This window comes from Choloepus didactylus, chromosome X (assembly GCF_015220235.1).
Source record: "Choloepus didactylus isolate mChoDid1 chromosome X, mChoDid1.pri, whole genome shotgun sequence".
Taxonomy (NCBI): domain Eukaryota; kingdom Metazoa; phylum Chordata; class Mammalia; order Pilosa; family Megalonychidae; genus Choloepus; species Choloepus didactylus.
Window position 1 is genome coordinate 150,074,550 of NC_051334.1, and position 17,689 is coordinate 150,092,238.

The window sequence follows — 17,689 nt, forward strand, 5'->3', positions numbered from 1 at the left end:
ACAACTGTCTTCGAGATTCATGGGTTCTGGGTTGTAGTTTGATAGTTTCAGGTATCCACCACCAGCTACCACAATTCTTTAGAACCTAAAAAGGGTTGTCTAAAGTGTGCATAAGAGTGCCCTCCAGAGTGACCTCTCGCCTCCTTTTGGAATCTCTCTGCCACTGAAGCTTATTTCATTTCCTTTCACATCCCCCTTTTGGTCAAGAAGATGTTCTCCGTCCCACGATGCCGGGTCTACATTCCTCCCCGGGAGTCATATTCTACGTGGCCAGGGAGATTCACTCCCCTGGGTGTCTGATCCCACGTAGGGGGGAGGGCAGTGATTTCACCTTTCAAGTTGGCTTAGCCAGAGAGAGAGGGCCACATCTGAGCAACAAAGAGGCATTCGGGAGGAGGCTCTTAGGCACAAATATAGGGAGGCCTAGCCTCTCCTTTGCAGCAACCGTCTTCCCAAGGGTAAAACTTATGGTAGAGGGCTCAACCCATCAAACCACCAGTCCCCTATGTCTGTGGTCATGTTAGCAACCATGGAGGTGGGTTAGGCGAATACCCCTGGACTTTCCACAGGCTCCTCAAGGGGGCACTACATCTTTTTTTTTTTCCTTGTTTTTCTTTCTTTTTTTTTTTTTTTAACTTTCCCTTCTTTTTTAAATCAACTGTATGAAAAAAAAAGTTAAAAAGAAAACAAACATACAATAAAAGAACATTTCAAAGAGGCCATAACAAGGGAGTAAGAAAAAGACAACTAACCTAAGATAACTGCTTAACTTCCAACATGTTCCTACTTTACCCCAAGAAAGTTACATAATATAGCAACATTTCTGTGAACTTGTTCCTACTATATCCATCAGAATTTAACAGACCATAGTCATTTCTGGGCATCCCCAGAACGTTAAATAGCTTATCTGTTCTTCTTGGATTATTGTTCCCCCTTCCTTAATTGCTCTATACTGCTAGTTCCCCTACATTCTACATTATAAACCATTTGTTTTACATTTTTCAAAGTTCACATTAGTGGTAGCATATAATATTTCTCTTTTTGTGCCTGGCTTATTTCGCTCAGCATTATGTCTTCAAGGTTCATCCATGTTGTCATATGTTTCACGAGATCGTTCCTTCTTACTGCCGCGTAGTATTCCATCGTGTGTATATACCACATTTTATTTATCCACTCATCTGTTGAAGGACATTTGGGTTGTTTCCATCTCTTGGCAATTGTGAATAATGCTGCTATGAACATTGGCGTGCAGATATCTGTTCGTGTCACTGCTTTCCGATCTTCCGGGTATATACCGAGAAGTGCAATCGCTGGATCGAATGGTAGCTCTATATCTAGTTTTCTAAGGAACTGCCAGACTGACTTCCAGAGTGGCTGAACCATTATACAGTCCCACCAACAGTGAATAAGAGTTCCAATTTCTCCACATCCCCTCCAGCATTTGTAGTTTCCTGTTTGTTTAATGGCAGCCATTCTAACCGGTGTTAGATGGTATCTCATTGTGGTCTTAATTTGCATCTCTCTAATAGCTAGTGAAGCTGAACATTTTTTCATGTGTTTCTTGGCCATTTGTATTTCCTCTTCAGAGAACTGTCTTTTCATATCTTTTGCCCATTTTATAATTGGGCTGTCTGTACTATTGTCATTGAGTTGTAGGATTTCTTTGTATATGCAAGATATCAGTCTTTTGTCAGATACATGGTTTCCAAAAATTTTTTCCCATTGAGTTGGCTGCCTCTTTACCTTTTTGAGAAATTCCTTTGAGGTGCAGAAACTTCTAAGCTTGAGGAGTTCCCATTTATCTATTTTCTCTTTTGTTGCTTGTGCTTTGGGTGTAAAGTCTAGGAAGTGGCCGCCTAATACAAGGTCTTGAAGATGTTTTCCTACATTATCTTCTACGAGTTTTATGGTACTTTCTTTTATATTGAGATCTTTGGTCCATTTTGAGTTAATTTTTGTGTAGGGGGTGAGGTAGGGGTCCTCTTTCATTCTTTTGGATATGGATATCCAACTCTCCCAGCCCCATTTGTTGAAAAGACCATTATGGCTCAGTTCGGTGACTTTGGGGGCCTTATCAAAGATCAGTCGACCATAGATCTGAGGGTCTATCTCTGAATTCTCAATTCGATTCCATTGATCTATATGTCTATCTTTGTGCCAGTACCATGCTGTTTTGGCAACTGTGGCTTTATAATAAGCTTCAAAGTCAGGGAGTGTAAGTCCTCCCACTTCGTTTTTCTTTTTTAGAGTGTCTTTAGCAATTCGAGGCATCTTCCCTTTCCAAATAAATTTGATAACTAGCTTTTCCAAGTCTGCAAAGTAGGTTGTTGGAATTTTGATTGGGATTGCATTGAATCTGTAGATGAGTTTGGGTAGAATTGACATCTTAATGACATTTAGCCTTCCTATCCATGAACATGGAATATTTTTCCATCTTTTAAGGTCCCCTTCTATTTCTTTTAGTAGAGTTATGTAGTTTTCTTTGTATAGGTCTTTTACATCTTTGGTTAAGTTTATTCCTAGGTACTTGATTTTTTTAGTTGCTGTTGAAAATGGTATCTTTTTCTTGAGTGTCTCTTCAGTTTGTTCATTTCTAGCATATAGAAACATTACTGACTTATGTGCATTAATCTTGTATCCCGCTACTTTGCTAAATTTGTTTATTAGCTCTAGTAGGTGTATCGTTGATTTCTCAGGGTTTTCTAGATATAAGATCATATCATCTGCAAACAATGACAGTTTTACTTCTTCTTTTCCAATTTGGATGCCTTTTATTTCTTTGCCTTGCCGGATTGCCCTGGCTAGCACTTCCAGCACAATGTTGAATAGCAGTGGTGACAGTGGGCATCCTTGTCTTGTTCCTGATCTTAGAGGGAAGGCTTTCAGTCTCTCACCATTGAGTACTATGCTGGCTGTGGGTTTTTCATATATGCTCTTTATCATGTTGAGGAAGTTTCCTTCAATTCCTACCTTTTGAAGTGTTTTTATCAAAAAGGGATGTTGGATTTTGTCAAATGCTTTTTCAGCATCTATTGAGATGATCAGTTGATTTTTCCCTTTTGAGTTGTTAATGTGTTGTAATACATTGATTGTTTTTCTTATGTTGAACCATCCTTGCATGCCTGGAATGAACCCCACTTGGTCATGGTGTATGATTTTTTTAATGTGTCTTTGGATTCGATTTGCAAGTATTTTGTTGAGGATTTTTGCATCTATATTCATTAGGGAGATTGGCCGGTAGTTTTCCTTTTTTGTAGCATCTTTGCCTGGTTTTGGTATTAGATTGATGTTAGCTTCATAAAATGAGTTAGGTAGTGTTCCATTTTCTTCAATGTTTTGAAAGAGTTTGAGTAAGATTGGTGTCAGTTCTTTCTGGAAAGTTTGGTAGAATTCCCCTGTGAAGCCATCTGGCCCTGGGCATTTATTTGTGGGACGATTTTTGATGACTGATTGGATCTCTTTGCTTGTGATGGGTTGGTTGAGGTCTTCTATTTCTCCTCTGGTCAGTCTAGGTTGTTCATATGTTTCCAGGAAATTGTCCATTTCTTCTACATTATCCAGTTTGTTGCCATACAGTTGTTCATAATATCCTCTTATAATTTTTTTAATTTCTTCAGGATCTGCAGTTATGTCACCTTTTTCATTCATTATTTTGTTTATATGGGTCTTCTCTCTTTTTGATTTTGTCAGTCTAGCTAGGGGCTTGTCAATCTTGTTGATCTTCTCAAAGAACCAACTTTTGGTGATATTTATCCTCTCTATTGTTTTTTTGTTCTCTATGTCATTTATTTCTGCTTTAATCCTTGTTATTTCTTTTCTTGTACTTGGTTTAGGATTGGTTTGCTGTTCATTTTCTAGCTTCTTCAGTTGATCCATTAGTTCTTTGATTTTGGCTCTTTCTTCCTTTTTAATATATGCGTTTAGTGCTATAAATTTCCCCCTTAGCACTGCTTTTGCTGCATCCCATAGGTTTTGGTATGTTGTGCTCTCATTTTCATTCGTCTCTATATATTTAGCAATTTCTCTTGCTATTTCTTCTTTAACCCACTGATTGTTTAGGAGTGTGTTGTGTAACCTCCAGGTATTTGTGAATTTTCTAAGTCTCTGATGGTTATTGACTTCTAATTGTATTCCATTGTGGTCAGAGAATGTGCTTTGAATAATTTCAATCTTTTTAAATTTATTGAGGCTTGTTTTATGTCCCAGCATATGATCTATTCTGGAGAAAGTTCCGTGAGCACTAGAGAAGTATGTGTATCCTGGTGATTTGGGATGTAATGTCCTGTATATGTCTGTTAAATCTAATTCATTTATCAGATTGTTTAGGTTTTCAATTTCCTTATTGGTCTTCTGTCTGGTTGATCTATCTATAGGAGAGAGTGATGTGTTGAAGTCTCCCACAATTATTGTGGAAACATCAATTGCTTCCTTTAGTTTTGCCAGTGTTTCTCTCATGTATTTTGTGGCACCTTGATTGGGTGCATAGACATTTATGATTGTTATTTCTTCTTGCTGAATTGCCCCTTTTATTAGTATGTAGTGGCCTTCTTTGTCTCTCAAAACATCCCTGCATTTGAAGTCTATTTTATCTGAGATTAATATTGCTACACCTGCTTTCTTTTGGCTGTAGCTTGCATGAAATATTTTTTTCCATCCTTTCACTTTCAGTTTCTTTGTGTCCCTGTGTCTAAGATGAGTCTCTTGTATGCAACATATTGATGGTTCATTTTTTTTTGATCCATTCTGCGAATCTATATCTTTTAATTGGGGAGTTTAATCCATTTACATTCAACGTTATAACCGTGAAGGCATTTCTTGAATCGGCCATCTTATCCTTTGGTTTATGTTTGCCATATTTTTCCCTCTCTCTATTAATATCCTTTATTGTACCCATACCGAATCTCTTTAGTACTGAACCTTTCTCCAAGTCTCTCTGTCCTGTCTTTGTTTCTCTGTCTGTAGGGCTCCCTTTAGTATCTCCAGTAGGGCAGGTCTCTTGTTAGCAAATTCTCTCAGCATTTGTTTGTCTGTGAAAAATTTAAGCTCTCCCTCAAATTTGAAGGAGAGCTTTACTGGGTAAAGTATTCTTGGCTGGAAGTTTTTCTCACTCAGAATTTTAAATATATATGGTGCCACTGCCTTCTTGCCTCCATGGTGGCTGCTGAGTAGTCACTACTTAGTCTTATGCTGTTTCCTTTGTATGTGGTGAATTGCTTTTCTCTTGTTGCTTTCAGAACTTGCTCCTTCTCTTCTGTGTTTGACAGTGTGATCAGTATATGTCTCGGAGTGGGTTTATTTGAATTTATTCTATTTGGAGTTCGCTGAGCATTTATGATTTGTGTATTTATGTTGTTTAGAAGATTTGGGAAGTTTTCCCCAACAATTTCTTTGAATACTCTTCCTAGACCTTTACCCTTTTCTTCCCCTTCTGGGACACCAATGAGTCTTATATTTGGACGTTTCATATGATCTATCATATCCCTGAGGTCCATTTCGATTTTTTCAATTTTTTTCCCCATTCTTTCTTTTATGCTTTCATTTTCCATTCTGTCATCTTCGAGGTCACTGATTCGTTGTTCAACTTCCTCTAGTCTTGTGCTATGAGTGTCCAGACTCTTTTTAATTTGGTCAACAGTTTCTTTAATTTCCATAAGATCATCCATTTTTTTATTTAGTCTTGCAATGTCTTCTTTATGCTCTTCTAGGGTCTTCTTGATTTCCTTTATATCCCGTACTATGGTCTCATTTTTCATCTTTAGTTCTTTGAGTAGCTGCTCTAGGTGCTGTGTCTCTTCTGGTCTTTTGATTTGGGTGCTTGGGCTTGGGTTATCCATATCGTCTGGTTTTTTCATATGCTTTATAATTTTCTGTTGTTTTTGGCCTCGTGGCATTTGCTGAACTTGATAGGGTTCTTTTAGGGTTTGTAGACCTATTGAAGTCCTTATCTCTAATTTATCAGATCTACAGCTTCGTGGAGTACACTTTCTCTAACTAACCAGCAGGTGGCGTCCACGAGCCACCTGTTCTGCACAAGCCAGTTCTCCCCTGCTTAGCCTTTTTGGTGAGTGGGGGAGTGAGTCTTGTGGGACCCAATTGGTGTACCAAGCTTGCGTGTGTAGTTGGTGTTGCCTGCCCTGTATGTGGGGCGTGTTTCTGGGCAGTCGGGGAGGGGGGGTGGCCCTAACAATCAAATCTCCCTGGTGATCCTAGAGTTTTAAAGCTGCTGCAATAGTCTAATCCTTCAGTTCAGTCCTGCCACAGTTTGTCTCTGCCACTGACCCACAAGTCCTTGGTATTGGCGTATGGCTCCTGAGACTTGCAAGTGGGCCCCTCTTCCAGGCTGTGCACCCCGGGTCCTCTGTTGAGGGATGACTGTGCTATGTCACAGGTGAGTGCCGTCCCCCCAGGGCAGTTCTGGGCTGCTGGGTTATGTAGGGAGGCTCCCAGTCTGCTCAAATGATGGCTGAGTGGGGCTTTGTTAATTCACACTGCTCCACCTTCCCAACTCTGGGACAATGAGCTGAGGTTGCAGGGAAGGCTAATGTCCACGCCCAGTTTTGTGGTGTGTGCCTGTTATTTGAAGCACTTCCGTCACACTGGGTTGTCTGGGGCAGCTCTGGGCTATGGGGCTGGCGATGGGCAGGAGTGTTTCCTGTCCACCAGGATGATGGCTGTGAGCGGACACCCCCCTTTTCTTGGGAAGTTGTGGTGTTTAGTGAATTTTCTCAGCCACTGGATTATTGCCTTTTGTCTCAGAGCTCTCTTAGTTCTGCTCTTGACTTGACGTGCGCAAATTGCAAGTCTTTGAAGCTTTCTGTATTGGGCTTCTTAGAGTAATTGTTTTAGAAAAAGAAAAAAGGATTGAAAAAAAAAAAAAAAAAGAAGGGCCCTCCTCAGAGATCTAATGGGTTATTGAAATGCTAATAGACAAAGCAACCAGGGCCATTAAGGAAAGGTCTACAGGGCAGAGAGATCAGCTTTTCTTCGGGATTTGCATATGCGCCTCAAGGCCTGAGCTCCGCCCTTCCCCTTTCTGTGTTCACCAGAACTCCAAAAATCCTCTGCTTTTATTTTGGAGTTTTTCGTGTTGTTTTTTTTTTTTCTATGCCTGTCTCCTCTCTGCTGGGCTGGCTGCTCTCAGATTCTCTGGTGTCTGGTCTCAGTCTATCTATGGTTGGAGTTTGGATCAGTAGAATGAGTTTCCGATAAGGGCTGCCACTGCAGTTCTCCCTTCTCCTTCCCGGAGCTGACAGCCCCTCCTCCCACGGGACTGAGCCTGGCAGGGAGGGGCGCGGGTCCCCTGGCCGCAAAAACTTACAGATTTCGCTGATCTCAGCAGTTCGACATTTTCATGAGTGTTGTATGAAGTATGCCCAAAGACAGATTGCTCTGTGGTGTCCAGTCCACGCAGTTCCTGGCTTTCTACCTACTTTCCTGGAGGAGTAACTAAAACATACAGCTCACCAGTCTGCCATCTTGCCCTGCCTTTTCGAATCCTGTATTTTTAAAATGTGATTTTAGTATAGGTTTTTGTCACTGCATGATATGCATTACATTTCCTATTTAGGTCACATTTTTCTAAGAACAATGTCATATTAATTTTTAGTAATCAGAGTGGACTCGAGGTCAGGAGAGGTCATGGATGGGATTAGAAGAGCAGTGGCCTAATAGAGGTATTCAATATTCATTCTTTTGCTTAACATCTGTTAAGCATTTGTGGTAGTTTGGAGCTGTTATGTACCCCAGAAAAGGTCATGTTCTTTTAATCCATTCCTGTGGGTGCAGACCTATTGTAGGTGGGACCTTTTGGTTAGGTTATTTCAATTGAGATGTGACCCAGCCCATTCAAGCTGGGTCTTAATCCTTTTACTGGAGTCCTTTATGAGAGGATAAAGGACACAGAAAAAGCCCAGAGAGCTCAGAGAGAAACACCCTGAGAATTTTGGAGAGAAAAAGCCCCTGGAGGGGCTGAGAGAGGAAGCCACTGATGCCAGAAGCTGAAAGCAACGAAACCTGGGAGAGAAGGACCAGCAGACAGCAGCCATATGTCTTCTCATGTAACAGAGGTGTCCCAGCTGCTGGCAGCCTTTCTTCAGAGAAGGTATCATCCTGTTGATGCCTTAAATTGGACATTTTCATGGACTTAGAACTGTAAATTTGTAAGCTAATAAATCCCCATTGTAAAAGCCAACCCTTTTCTGGTAAATTGTATTCTGGCAGCTATAGCAAATTGAAACAGCACTACTGTGTGTGTTGTACATTGGGGATACAGGTATGATAAGACAGCCCTTGCCACAAGGGATCTTCAGTCTAGCAGGGATACACACATATACATATGTACACTTATACAGATATTTTTAAATTATTAAATCATTGTAGTACAACTGGATCATGAGCAAATTATGTAGAGAATAAAGTAGGGGCACAGAGAGTAGTCATTCTGCTGGGGCTTTGACGGGGAAGAAGCAGCAAAGATGTCATAGATGAGATATTTAAACATACGTTTTCTGAGTTTTAAACATATGCGTTCACTTAATTACATAATGTATTTCGGCCAACATGAGAATAATGCAGTGGGAGCTAATAGGGTTATATTGCTTCCATAATTCTTGTCATATTTTTAACATCACTTTCTTTCCTTTATATTAAGCCAGATAAATGATAGTTACTTAATAAATGTTTTTTTGATGATGTAATTCTAACCAAGCCCTTGGTTGCAGAAAAATAAGGTTAAATATTTGTAGTTCCTTAAGTGAGCCAGTGGTGATTGAATGGATTTCATCCAGAGACCAGAAGGGTGAGGCACAGACAGATTGTGGAGGTCTATAAATTCAAAAGAAGAAGAGACCAAATATTTTGCTTTGTCATTTGTTTAAGAATGATTTGTTATTTCCAGTACAATTTTGGGTATTTATCATAGTTAATTTTCAGTCATCAAAGGTAGTTTCCTCGTTAGCCATTTTAAATTAAATTTGTGTTAATCTTCAGAGTCAAAATTACTCTTCTGTATCTGGTACACATATGAAACTACTTGCTAATTTTTTTTCTCAGATGCTCTGATAACTGAAAATCATGATATAGAGTAGATTGTTTTTAAAAATTGCTTAAGCTGGTAATAATTGACTCTCATATATATACCCACACGTGCACACACACTTAGTTAATGTTAATCTTCAAGTAAGGCAGATTTTTATTGTTAATAACTTAATACTTAATACATTTTTGAGTATTCTGAGTAGTGTTCTGATATTAAGTCTCAGAATCTTTCTCTGCATGGGGTTTTTTTCCCTATTGCTTTAAAATTAGAGTTTTTTTTCTCATTTAATCAATATTTTGTCTTCAAATATTTTTACCATATAGAGGAAATACCCTTTAAAATAGTCATTTGAGTCTTCATTGTTTTATTAGCAAACAGTTGCTATAAAGACACCCGTATGAGCCCTACCGTAAAATTAATTGACAAATAGCTTTGAGGGAAATTATCCATAAGCCGTGGAGAACTTATTTTCTCATAATATTCTTAATTTTGATATATAAGCATACTACAGGACTTGTGCCCATTGTACGAAATACCAAAAAGTCAGGCAAAGAATGAAGTTTAGCAGCCTTACTCTTACTTATTCTAATGGAAATGAATAGCCTCATGAAAATAATATTAATTAACTCTGTCAGTGGTAAATACCACATAGTTATCCTAAAGTGTAGGCAGTGTTTTTAGAATAATCCCATTAAAGAAATTCCAAAATCTTTGTATAAAAAAATGCACAAGTTTGTCCTGTGTGTAAAAATTTTTAAATTTAGGTGCATGTTGAATCCAAAACATTTCCCAGTACTCGATTACAGTAAAAGTGCAAAAGCACACCAACACATACACACAAAGAAAAAGGAATGTTTTCCAGTGAGATTGGGAATGAATATAAGAATTGGTTAAAGAAGAATCTCTTATATTACCAGAGTCAGTGAAATTAACTGCCTTGAAAAACATAAATTATACCTATTTGGTATTAGTTTATAAATTTAAAAGCTATGGAATAGACAAACACCAACATGAACAGCTGTCATAGACTTTCGTAATTGAGGAACGTAGCTTCAATGCCACATAACATGGGAAACTACTCTTAAAAGCAGCCCATTGGTTTGATTTCTTTGAAATCAGGAAGAAAATGTATTTCAGAAAATGTTAAAATTAGCAACAGAAAAACAACATAAGAAATAAAATACTGGGAACATAAGAACTGAGGTCCTCTAAGTACCAAAAGAGATAGAAACAGACTTCTTCATGTTATGATTTAAAGAATGTAGTTAAAGGAAATATTAACTGGGCTCTGCACAACAGGTTAAATATGCAACCTCTTCAAACGGAAATGATTTAGACCTCTCACATACTTCTGAAAATGTACTCTTTCAGTTTTCCATATCAAAAGCATATAATTTCATAAGCAAAGTCCCCTTTGTTATTACCTGTGGCCCACCAGAGTTTTTACTAACAATTATCAAACTTCGATTTAATAATATTTTCACAGCTTTATTGAGATATAATTCACATACCATAAAATACCTTTAAAACGCAGAGTAGCATTGTGCAACCATCATCTAATTTTAGAACATTGTCATTAGCCAAAAAAGTAACCCGGTACCCATTTGCAGTTACTCCCTACTCCCTTCCCCCAGCCCTAGGCAACCACTGATCTACTTTCTGTCTCTATTATTTTAATAACATTTTAAACTTGCAATATTGTTCTCGTGTTTATTCCAGGTCATTGGTTCAAAGCTCTTAAACTAGCCAAATTCTCAAGTCCTGTGGCATCCTTGCTCAGAAAACATTCACGTGGTTTCATAATGATAATGATTGTTCCATCTTCTAAGAGCTTCTGATCAGGAGCATGTGCTTCAAATTCTGTTTGTACCACTTGCCAGGGTGCTAAGCTCACTTAATTAGAAGGAGTAAAACCTTTCTGTCCAGATTCAAAACTGAGTTTGTTCCATTTTTGTTAACAATTCCAGGCTCTTAGTAGTAGGAACAGCTTTAGGAATCTTCTGTGACACTTCACTGTCTTCAATATCATTGTCATCACTGTCTTCATCCTTTGGCCCAAAGTTTGATTCAGTCTGCTGTGGATAGCCAAGAAGGCAGTCATCAGACTCTTCCCTGAAACTTCTATACCATCAACTTCTAAAACTTCATCATTGAGAGCTAATACTCCTGTGCTATGAGCCAGGGTATAAAAATCCCTGGGACCTTCTCTAAGCCATGTGGTGTCTCTATTGGGCTGAAACCATCCCTGATATAGAGTCCCAGGAAGTTTTCAGTGCCATGTTTGTCAGATGCGTTTCTGGGAGAACATCCAGGTTTATGATAAAAGACACAGGTCTGAAGTCTTGGGGCATACGAATGACTGGATGTGGCTTTTTTCTGTGGTTGACAGAACACAATGAATTGGGTAAAACATTTTTATTTATTAGTGTGTCTGTACCAAAGGTACTATTGTCTGCTTCTTCGTTTTTTTTGTATAAAATCTTTAAGCAGTGGATTGGCTGTTGAAACAGCTTCATGATAATTATCATCATTGTTTCTAGGAGGTAAGTCTCCATGGATATCTGCACAGCCTACTAAAACGTCAGCATTAGGTCTTATGCACATTTTTCAGCAATCCATAACACTCCTCAAAATTTCCAAGTTTTGCTCTTTCTAACGAAAAGAGACAAAATTCATTCAGCTCCAAACCTGCTCTTCACCTCTAGGATGCCCTGGCAGCTGCCACCCGCTCTCTTGGCGGGCCACCGCGGTCAAGATTTGTGCTTGAGCACTCGGGGGTGCTGGGTGGGCATGTGCACGCGCGGCTGCTGCCCGAGCGCTGACAGTTCACTAGAGGCACCTGCAGAGGTGGCAATAGCGGGCGGCTGGGTCTTGCTCGTCATACCCTCAGCAGGACCCGGGAACAGGGTTGGCCTGGTGGTGTGGCAGTTGGAAACACAGCTCCCCCACTCAGAGCTTTGGCGGCTGCGGGGTTCTGGGGAAGGATGAGGGGGTGGAGCAGGGGCAACGGAGCGCTTCCACCTCCTTGCTTTCCTCAGCCTCTCCCGTGGCCACTTCCCCCACACGACCAAGTGCCTGACCTGGGTGAGCAGCACCAACTTGAGAGATTTTAAGTGAATATTAGTGAAGACATCTTGGAGAAAAGGAGCACTTGTAATCCCGCCACCTTAAAACATTTCTTTTCCATTTATTAAATACTACCTTCTGGGTCTTGTCTAGGAGTATATGTTCTCACACACTGGCTGTCTAGTGTACATCTTATTTTATATCCTTTTCCCCTTTAAAATAATCTTTATATGTTTAAAAAATTATTAATAAATAGCTGGGGAAAAAAAGAAACTTGTAGTGTATGCAGATACCAGGTAGGTGGGTTCTGTGTATGTGTGTGTGTGGTTGCCCCACCACACACACACATTATAGCTAGATTAGCAGTCACTCCTCACCTTGGCACCTATCTTTACACAGTTAACTAGGCTAAATTTGTGTATGAGTATATATATATTTTAAACCCTTACAACATCTCACTTTCTTGAGTATAAACATGTACCAGTTTTTATTTTTCCAAAGCACTGTCCCACTAAAGATACCTGACTGCTTGACTCCTTACACCAAAGCTTTCTTTGATATCTTTCTACCTTCTTACCTTTCTGCTTACCCAGAACAAAGCCTGAATATATTCCCCAAAGAAGCCTTAAATTGTCTCAGCATACTTTATTGCTTGCATACCTTTTCATATCCAAAGCCACTTTGTCCCTCTTCTCCAATATTCATATCCTATTTACTTCTGTATTCACAGATCCTGTACTGCATTCATACTTACTCTGTACAATATCATCTTCCCCACCTTCATTTCACTTAGATCCTAATTTCTTTTACCCTATTCCATCCCTTTCTTTTGGTGCCTTCCTCCAACCCCAGGGTTTCTGTATTTTGTCATTCATAGCTCTCACTCTTACCCTCTCTGGAAGTTCTGTTTTCTCACCCTTCACCAAAAGCTCACACTCTGATAATGTATATGTGGTGCCCAGTTGAGTGCTTCTGAATCAATACTGATTTTTGAAACAGTGAAATCTAAGCTATTAGCATGGAAGTAACCCCTGAGAAGATAAGGTCTCCACTTGAAAGCTTCAGATTCTCCTTTTAGTGTTGAATGATGGAATTTTATCTAATATTATCTGAGATGGGTTAACTACTAGAACCACAAGAAATATCCGCTATTGTAAAATGAGACTAGGTCTTTGATGATTTTATACTTCTATTTTGACTGACCTGAGAAATAAAACTTGGCACCTCAGGGAAGGTAATTCTTATGTTTTTTGTTACATTGAGCATTAATTATTTGGAATTATAGATTAGAAAATTTTGTTTAATCCAATCTCTCAGTTCATGCAGAAGTCCCTTCCAGTGATGGGAGGAGGTCATCACAACAAAGCACCCCAACCCATTTTGTACCATTATTGATTCCTGTAATCCACATCTGAACATTTATGCAGCCTGAACTTGCTTTAAGTTTTTTAGCAGCCATGTAATATTGGCTCATGATGAATTTGTAATTAACCTAAACCCCAAGTTTTTAATCTGGAGGTTTGCACATGACTTCTTTCCAAACCAAGTCTCAATTTTTCTTCTAGTTTTTAACCAGAATGTAAGACTTTATGTTTATCACGATTGAATTTTATCTTACTAGCCTATCATGTAGCCTTGTTTTTTTCTGAATCCTGAGTTTTGTCTTCCAACTTATTATAAGTTGATTCAACAAAGGGCCTTAAAGCTAGTGTCAGGATATTTTCAAACATCTGGGAACTATATAATTAATCAAAAGTCATGGAGACTATCTTCCAAAAATTGTCATATGTAGATATAACTCAGCTCTTTAGGTATACGTGAATTAATACCACTATAACTTGATAAAGCCAGGAATTACTGAAGTCTAATGCCAGCCTGCAGGGGAGATGTCTTGGGTTGAACATTTCCCCGGGAGACATGATGTGCCAAGACATTGTGCCAACGCAATGCCAAAATAGCTGGCAAATTCCAAGAAATCATAATGCACACATGAAGTAGAGGCAGAGTAATTATGACCATTCTTTTATTTTGCATTTGGCAAGCATATACTGTGTACAATGTCAGTCAGGCACTGTGCGAGATTCTGGAGAACTGGGTTTGTCTCATAGCTGGGGTGACCACATGCTCTGGTTTACCTTGGGCAACCCTGATTTATACCTGTTGTCCTGTTGTAATTATCAATAGCATCATTTTTCACTTTCAAAAGTGTCCAGGTTTGGAGGGTAAATTATCTGATTACCCTTCTCGTAACCCAACCTGTTCCTTTTAGTATTTATCTAGGTTAGATATTACACAGCTACAATTTGGCATCTTTGGTGAAGCTGTAATAGTATTACTCTTCCATTTGAATAGACCATTCCTTGACCATGGGAAGTTGATAGAAAAAGTAACTGCAAAAATTAAGGTGTATGGAAATTTAGGATTTTTCCTGAGCCAACCAACAAAAAATGGATTCTTGTTTGTGCATGAAAATCTGAAGCAATTGGATGCTCTCAGCACATTGGAACCAATATTGTGCATAAAAGTAAGCAAAAAAGTAAAGACATTAAAAATCAATTCATTAACATTCTGAATATTTTTTTATTGTAAAACTGAACTTTGATGCCTCGAATACGCAATGATCCATTATAACAATTATGCATAGGCTTTAAGAATCTGCATATTTTATGCTTTCGTGTTTTCCTAATTAATGATTTTACATGGTTAATAATTATAATGTATTCTGTATCACATAGTTTCCATGTTTATGTGGAATAAACACTTAATATTTAGTAATTCTGTTCTACCTGCTTAAACATTACTTTTCTCAAAAGGGAAAACAGAAATGCTAGTTTCTTCATGACTTGAATCATGTGATGTAGAACTCTAGTATTTAGAATTAGAATGTTTCTTAGAGATTATATTATGTAATTTTTTAAATTTATGATTTCATTTTATTGGCTTAACTGTAACTGTTGCATTATTTTAGCAGTTGTTTAGGGTTTACAGTATACATCTTTAACTTATCACAGTTTACTTTCAGGCGATATTATATCACTTCATATATGGTTTAAGAACCTTACAACAGTATATTTCTATTTCTCTTTTCCTTGCCTTTGTGCTGTGTTGTGATATATTCTACTTCTATGTATGTTATAAATCCTATACTGCATTGTTTTTGTTTAAGTAGTCAATTAGCTTTTAAAGATATGTAAATAATAAGAAAAAGACATATATTTACCACATAGTTACCATTTCTGATGTTCTTTAGTGTTGTGTATGTTAAAATTGCATTTGGTATCATGGTATTTCTGCCTGAAGGATTTCCTTTAACGTTTCTTGTAGTGCAGGTCTGCTGGTGATATATTATTTCAGCTTTTGTATGTCTGAAAAGTCTTTATTTCACTTTCATGTTTGAAAGATATTTTTGCTATGTATAAAATTCTAGGATGATGATTTTTTTTCAGTATTTAAAGATGTTACTTCAGTGTCTTATTGTTTGCATTGCTTCTAATGAGATGCCTGCTGTCACTCTTATCTTGTTCTGTATATAACATGCCATTTATGCTGGAGTCTTTTGTGATTTTCTCTTTATTACTGACTTTAAGCAATTCAATTATGTGCTTTGGTGTACTTTCCTTCATTTTTCTTGTGCTTGGAGTTCATTGAGCTTCTTGGATCCGTATCAACATCTGACGTAATGGAGCAGTCCTTCTTCCTTGAAACTCTTTCTTGACTTGGCCTCCGGAATACTACTTTCTCTCTGATATCATTTTACATTACTTGTAGCTCCTTCTCAGTCGCCTCTGTGGGGCCCTCCTCATTTTCCTGATTCTGAGTGCTGGCCTGCCTCAGAGTGCAGTCATTTCTTTTCTCTATCTGCACTTAACACCCTAAGTCCCATGGCTTTAAATAGCATTGACATACATAACAATTCTCAATCTTGCATCTCCAGCTTCAGTCTCTCCTCTGAACTCCAATCTTGTAACTCCCCCTTTAATGTCTCTACTTGGTTATCTTCTAGGCTTCTCAAACCTAACATGTCCAAGTAAACTCTTGATCTCTCCCCCATTCCAAACCTACCCTTCCCTCAATCTTCTCTGTCTCATTTGTATCCATCACAGTCCCAGGAAGAACCAGAATTCCATGCAGGTGAAATGAAAGGACTGTTTCTTGGGATGTGGGAAGGGTTAAGGGAACTAACAAGGGGTGTTGAGGCTCCAGAGACTAGCAACTATGGGAAGCCAATACCACCTCTAAACCTGAAGGGTCAAGGGAGGAAATAATGTTACCAGAGAACCATGGAGGAGGGGCCGCCTGGTGGAGGTGTAGTGATGAAGTGGGGGATACAGCCAGTATAATTATTTTTGTCATCAATTTGTTAGCTCCTAATATCAAGAGTATTTTGCTTGTGCTTCACATTTTTTATTTCCTAATGTCATGTTCTCTTTTTAGAAAAGGTGGACAAATCCTATTTTCAAGAGAAGATGACTTTTAACAGTTTTGAAGGATCTAAAACTTGTGTGCCTGCAGACATCAATAAGGATGAAGAATTTGTAGAAGAGTATAATAGATTAAAAACATTTGTTAATTTCCCAAGTAGTAGTCCTGTTTCAGCATCAACACTGGCACGAGCCGGTTTTCTTTATACTGGGGAAGGAGATACTGTGCGGTGTTTTAGTTGTCATGTTGCAGTAGATAGATGGCAATATGGAGACTCTGCAGTTGGAAGACACAGGAAAGTATCTCCAAATTGCAGATTTATCAATGGCTTTTATTTTGAGAATAATGCTGCACAGTCGACAAATCCTGGGATCCAAAATGGTCAGTACAAAGTTGAAAACTGTCCAGGAAACAGAAATCATTTTGTTTTAGACAGGCCATCTGAGACTCATGCAGACTATCTTTTGAGAACCGGACAAGTTGTAGATATATCAGATACCATATACCCGAGGAACCCTGCCATGTGTAGTGAAGAAGCGAGATTAAAGTCATTTCAGAACTGGCCAGACTATGCACATTTAACCCCAAGAGAGTTAGCTAGCGCTGGACTTTACTACACAGGTATTGATGATCAAGTACAGTGCTTTTGTTGTGGTGGAAAACTGAAAAATTGGGAACCCTGTGATCGTGCATGGTCAGAACACAGGCGACACTTTCCTAATTGCTTCTTTGTTTTGGGCCGAAATGTTAATACTCGAAGTGAATCTGATGTCATGAGTTCTGATAGGAATTTCCCAAATTCATCAAATCCTCCAAGAAATCCAGCCATGGCAGATTATGAAGCACGGATCCTTACTTTTGGGACATGGATATACTCAGTTAACAAGGAGCAGCTTGCAAGAGCTGGATTTTATGCTTTAGGTAAACTTTATTAAAAAACCAGGCTAATAAATAACTTTCAACTATCCCAGGGCTCCTAAAAAGTACATAGATGCCTTTTGCCCCCGAATTGGTAAATAGTTAGATACAGGGTGGCGTGATTATTTGTATTAGTTTTATTCTGTGATAGCCTGTAATGTAACCATATTATAAGTAATGTTTAACTTCTTGTAATTGTTTCTAGGAGAGGGATTGACATGCAAAAGATGATAGACATCCCTGATA

General features: G+C 38.6%; 1 protein-coding gene and 1 pseudogene across 4 annotated transcripts in view; one reads left to right on the forward strand and one right to left on the reverse strand.

The window, feature by feature from the left end:
• Positions 1-17,689, forward strand: part of LOC119522766 (X-linked inhibitor of apoptosis) — a 65,260-nt gene that overhangs the window by 15,247 nt on the left and 32,324 nt on the right. For 3 of the 4 annotated variants that reach the window (XM_037821391.1, XM_037821389.1, XM_037821388.1), the window contains one exon: positions 16,538-17,446. In XM_037821391.1, the coding sequence (XP_037677319.1) occupies positions 16,570-17,446 (877 nt within the window). In that variant the 5' untranslated portion in view covers positions 16,538-16,569. Of the gene's footprint in view, positions 1-12,132; positions 14,628-16,537; positions 17,447-17,689 lie in introns of those variants that run through there. The other variant, XM_037821392.1, reaches the window with a different exon arrangement.
• Positions 10,758-12,808, reverse strand: LOC119523273 (annotated as a pseudogene).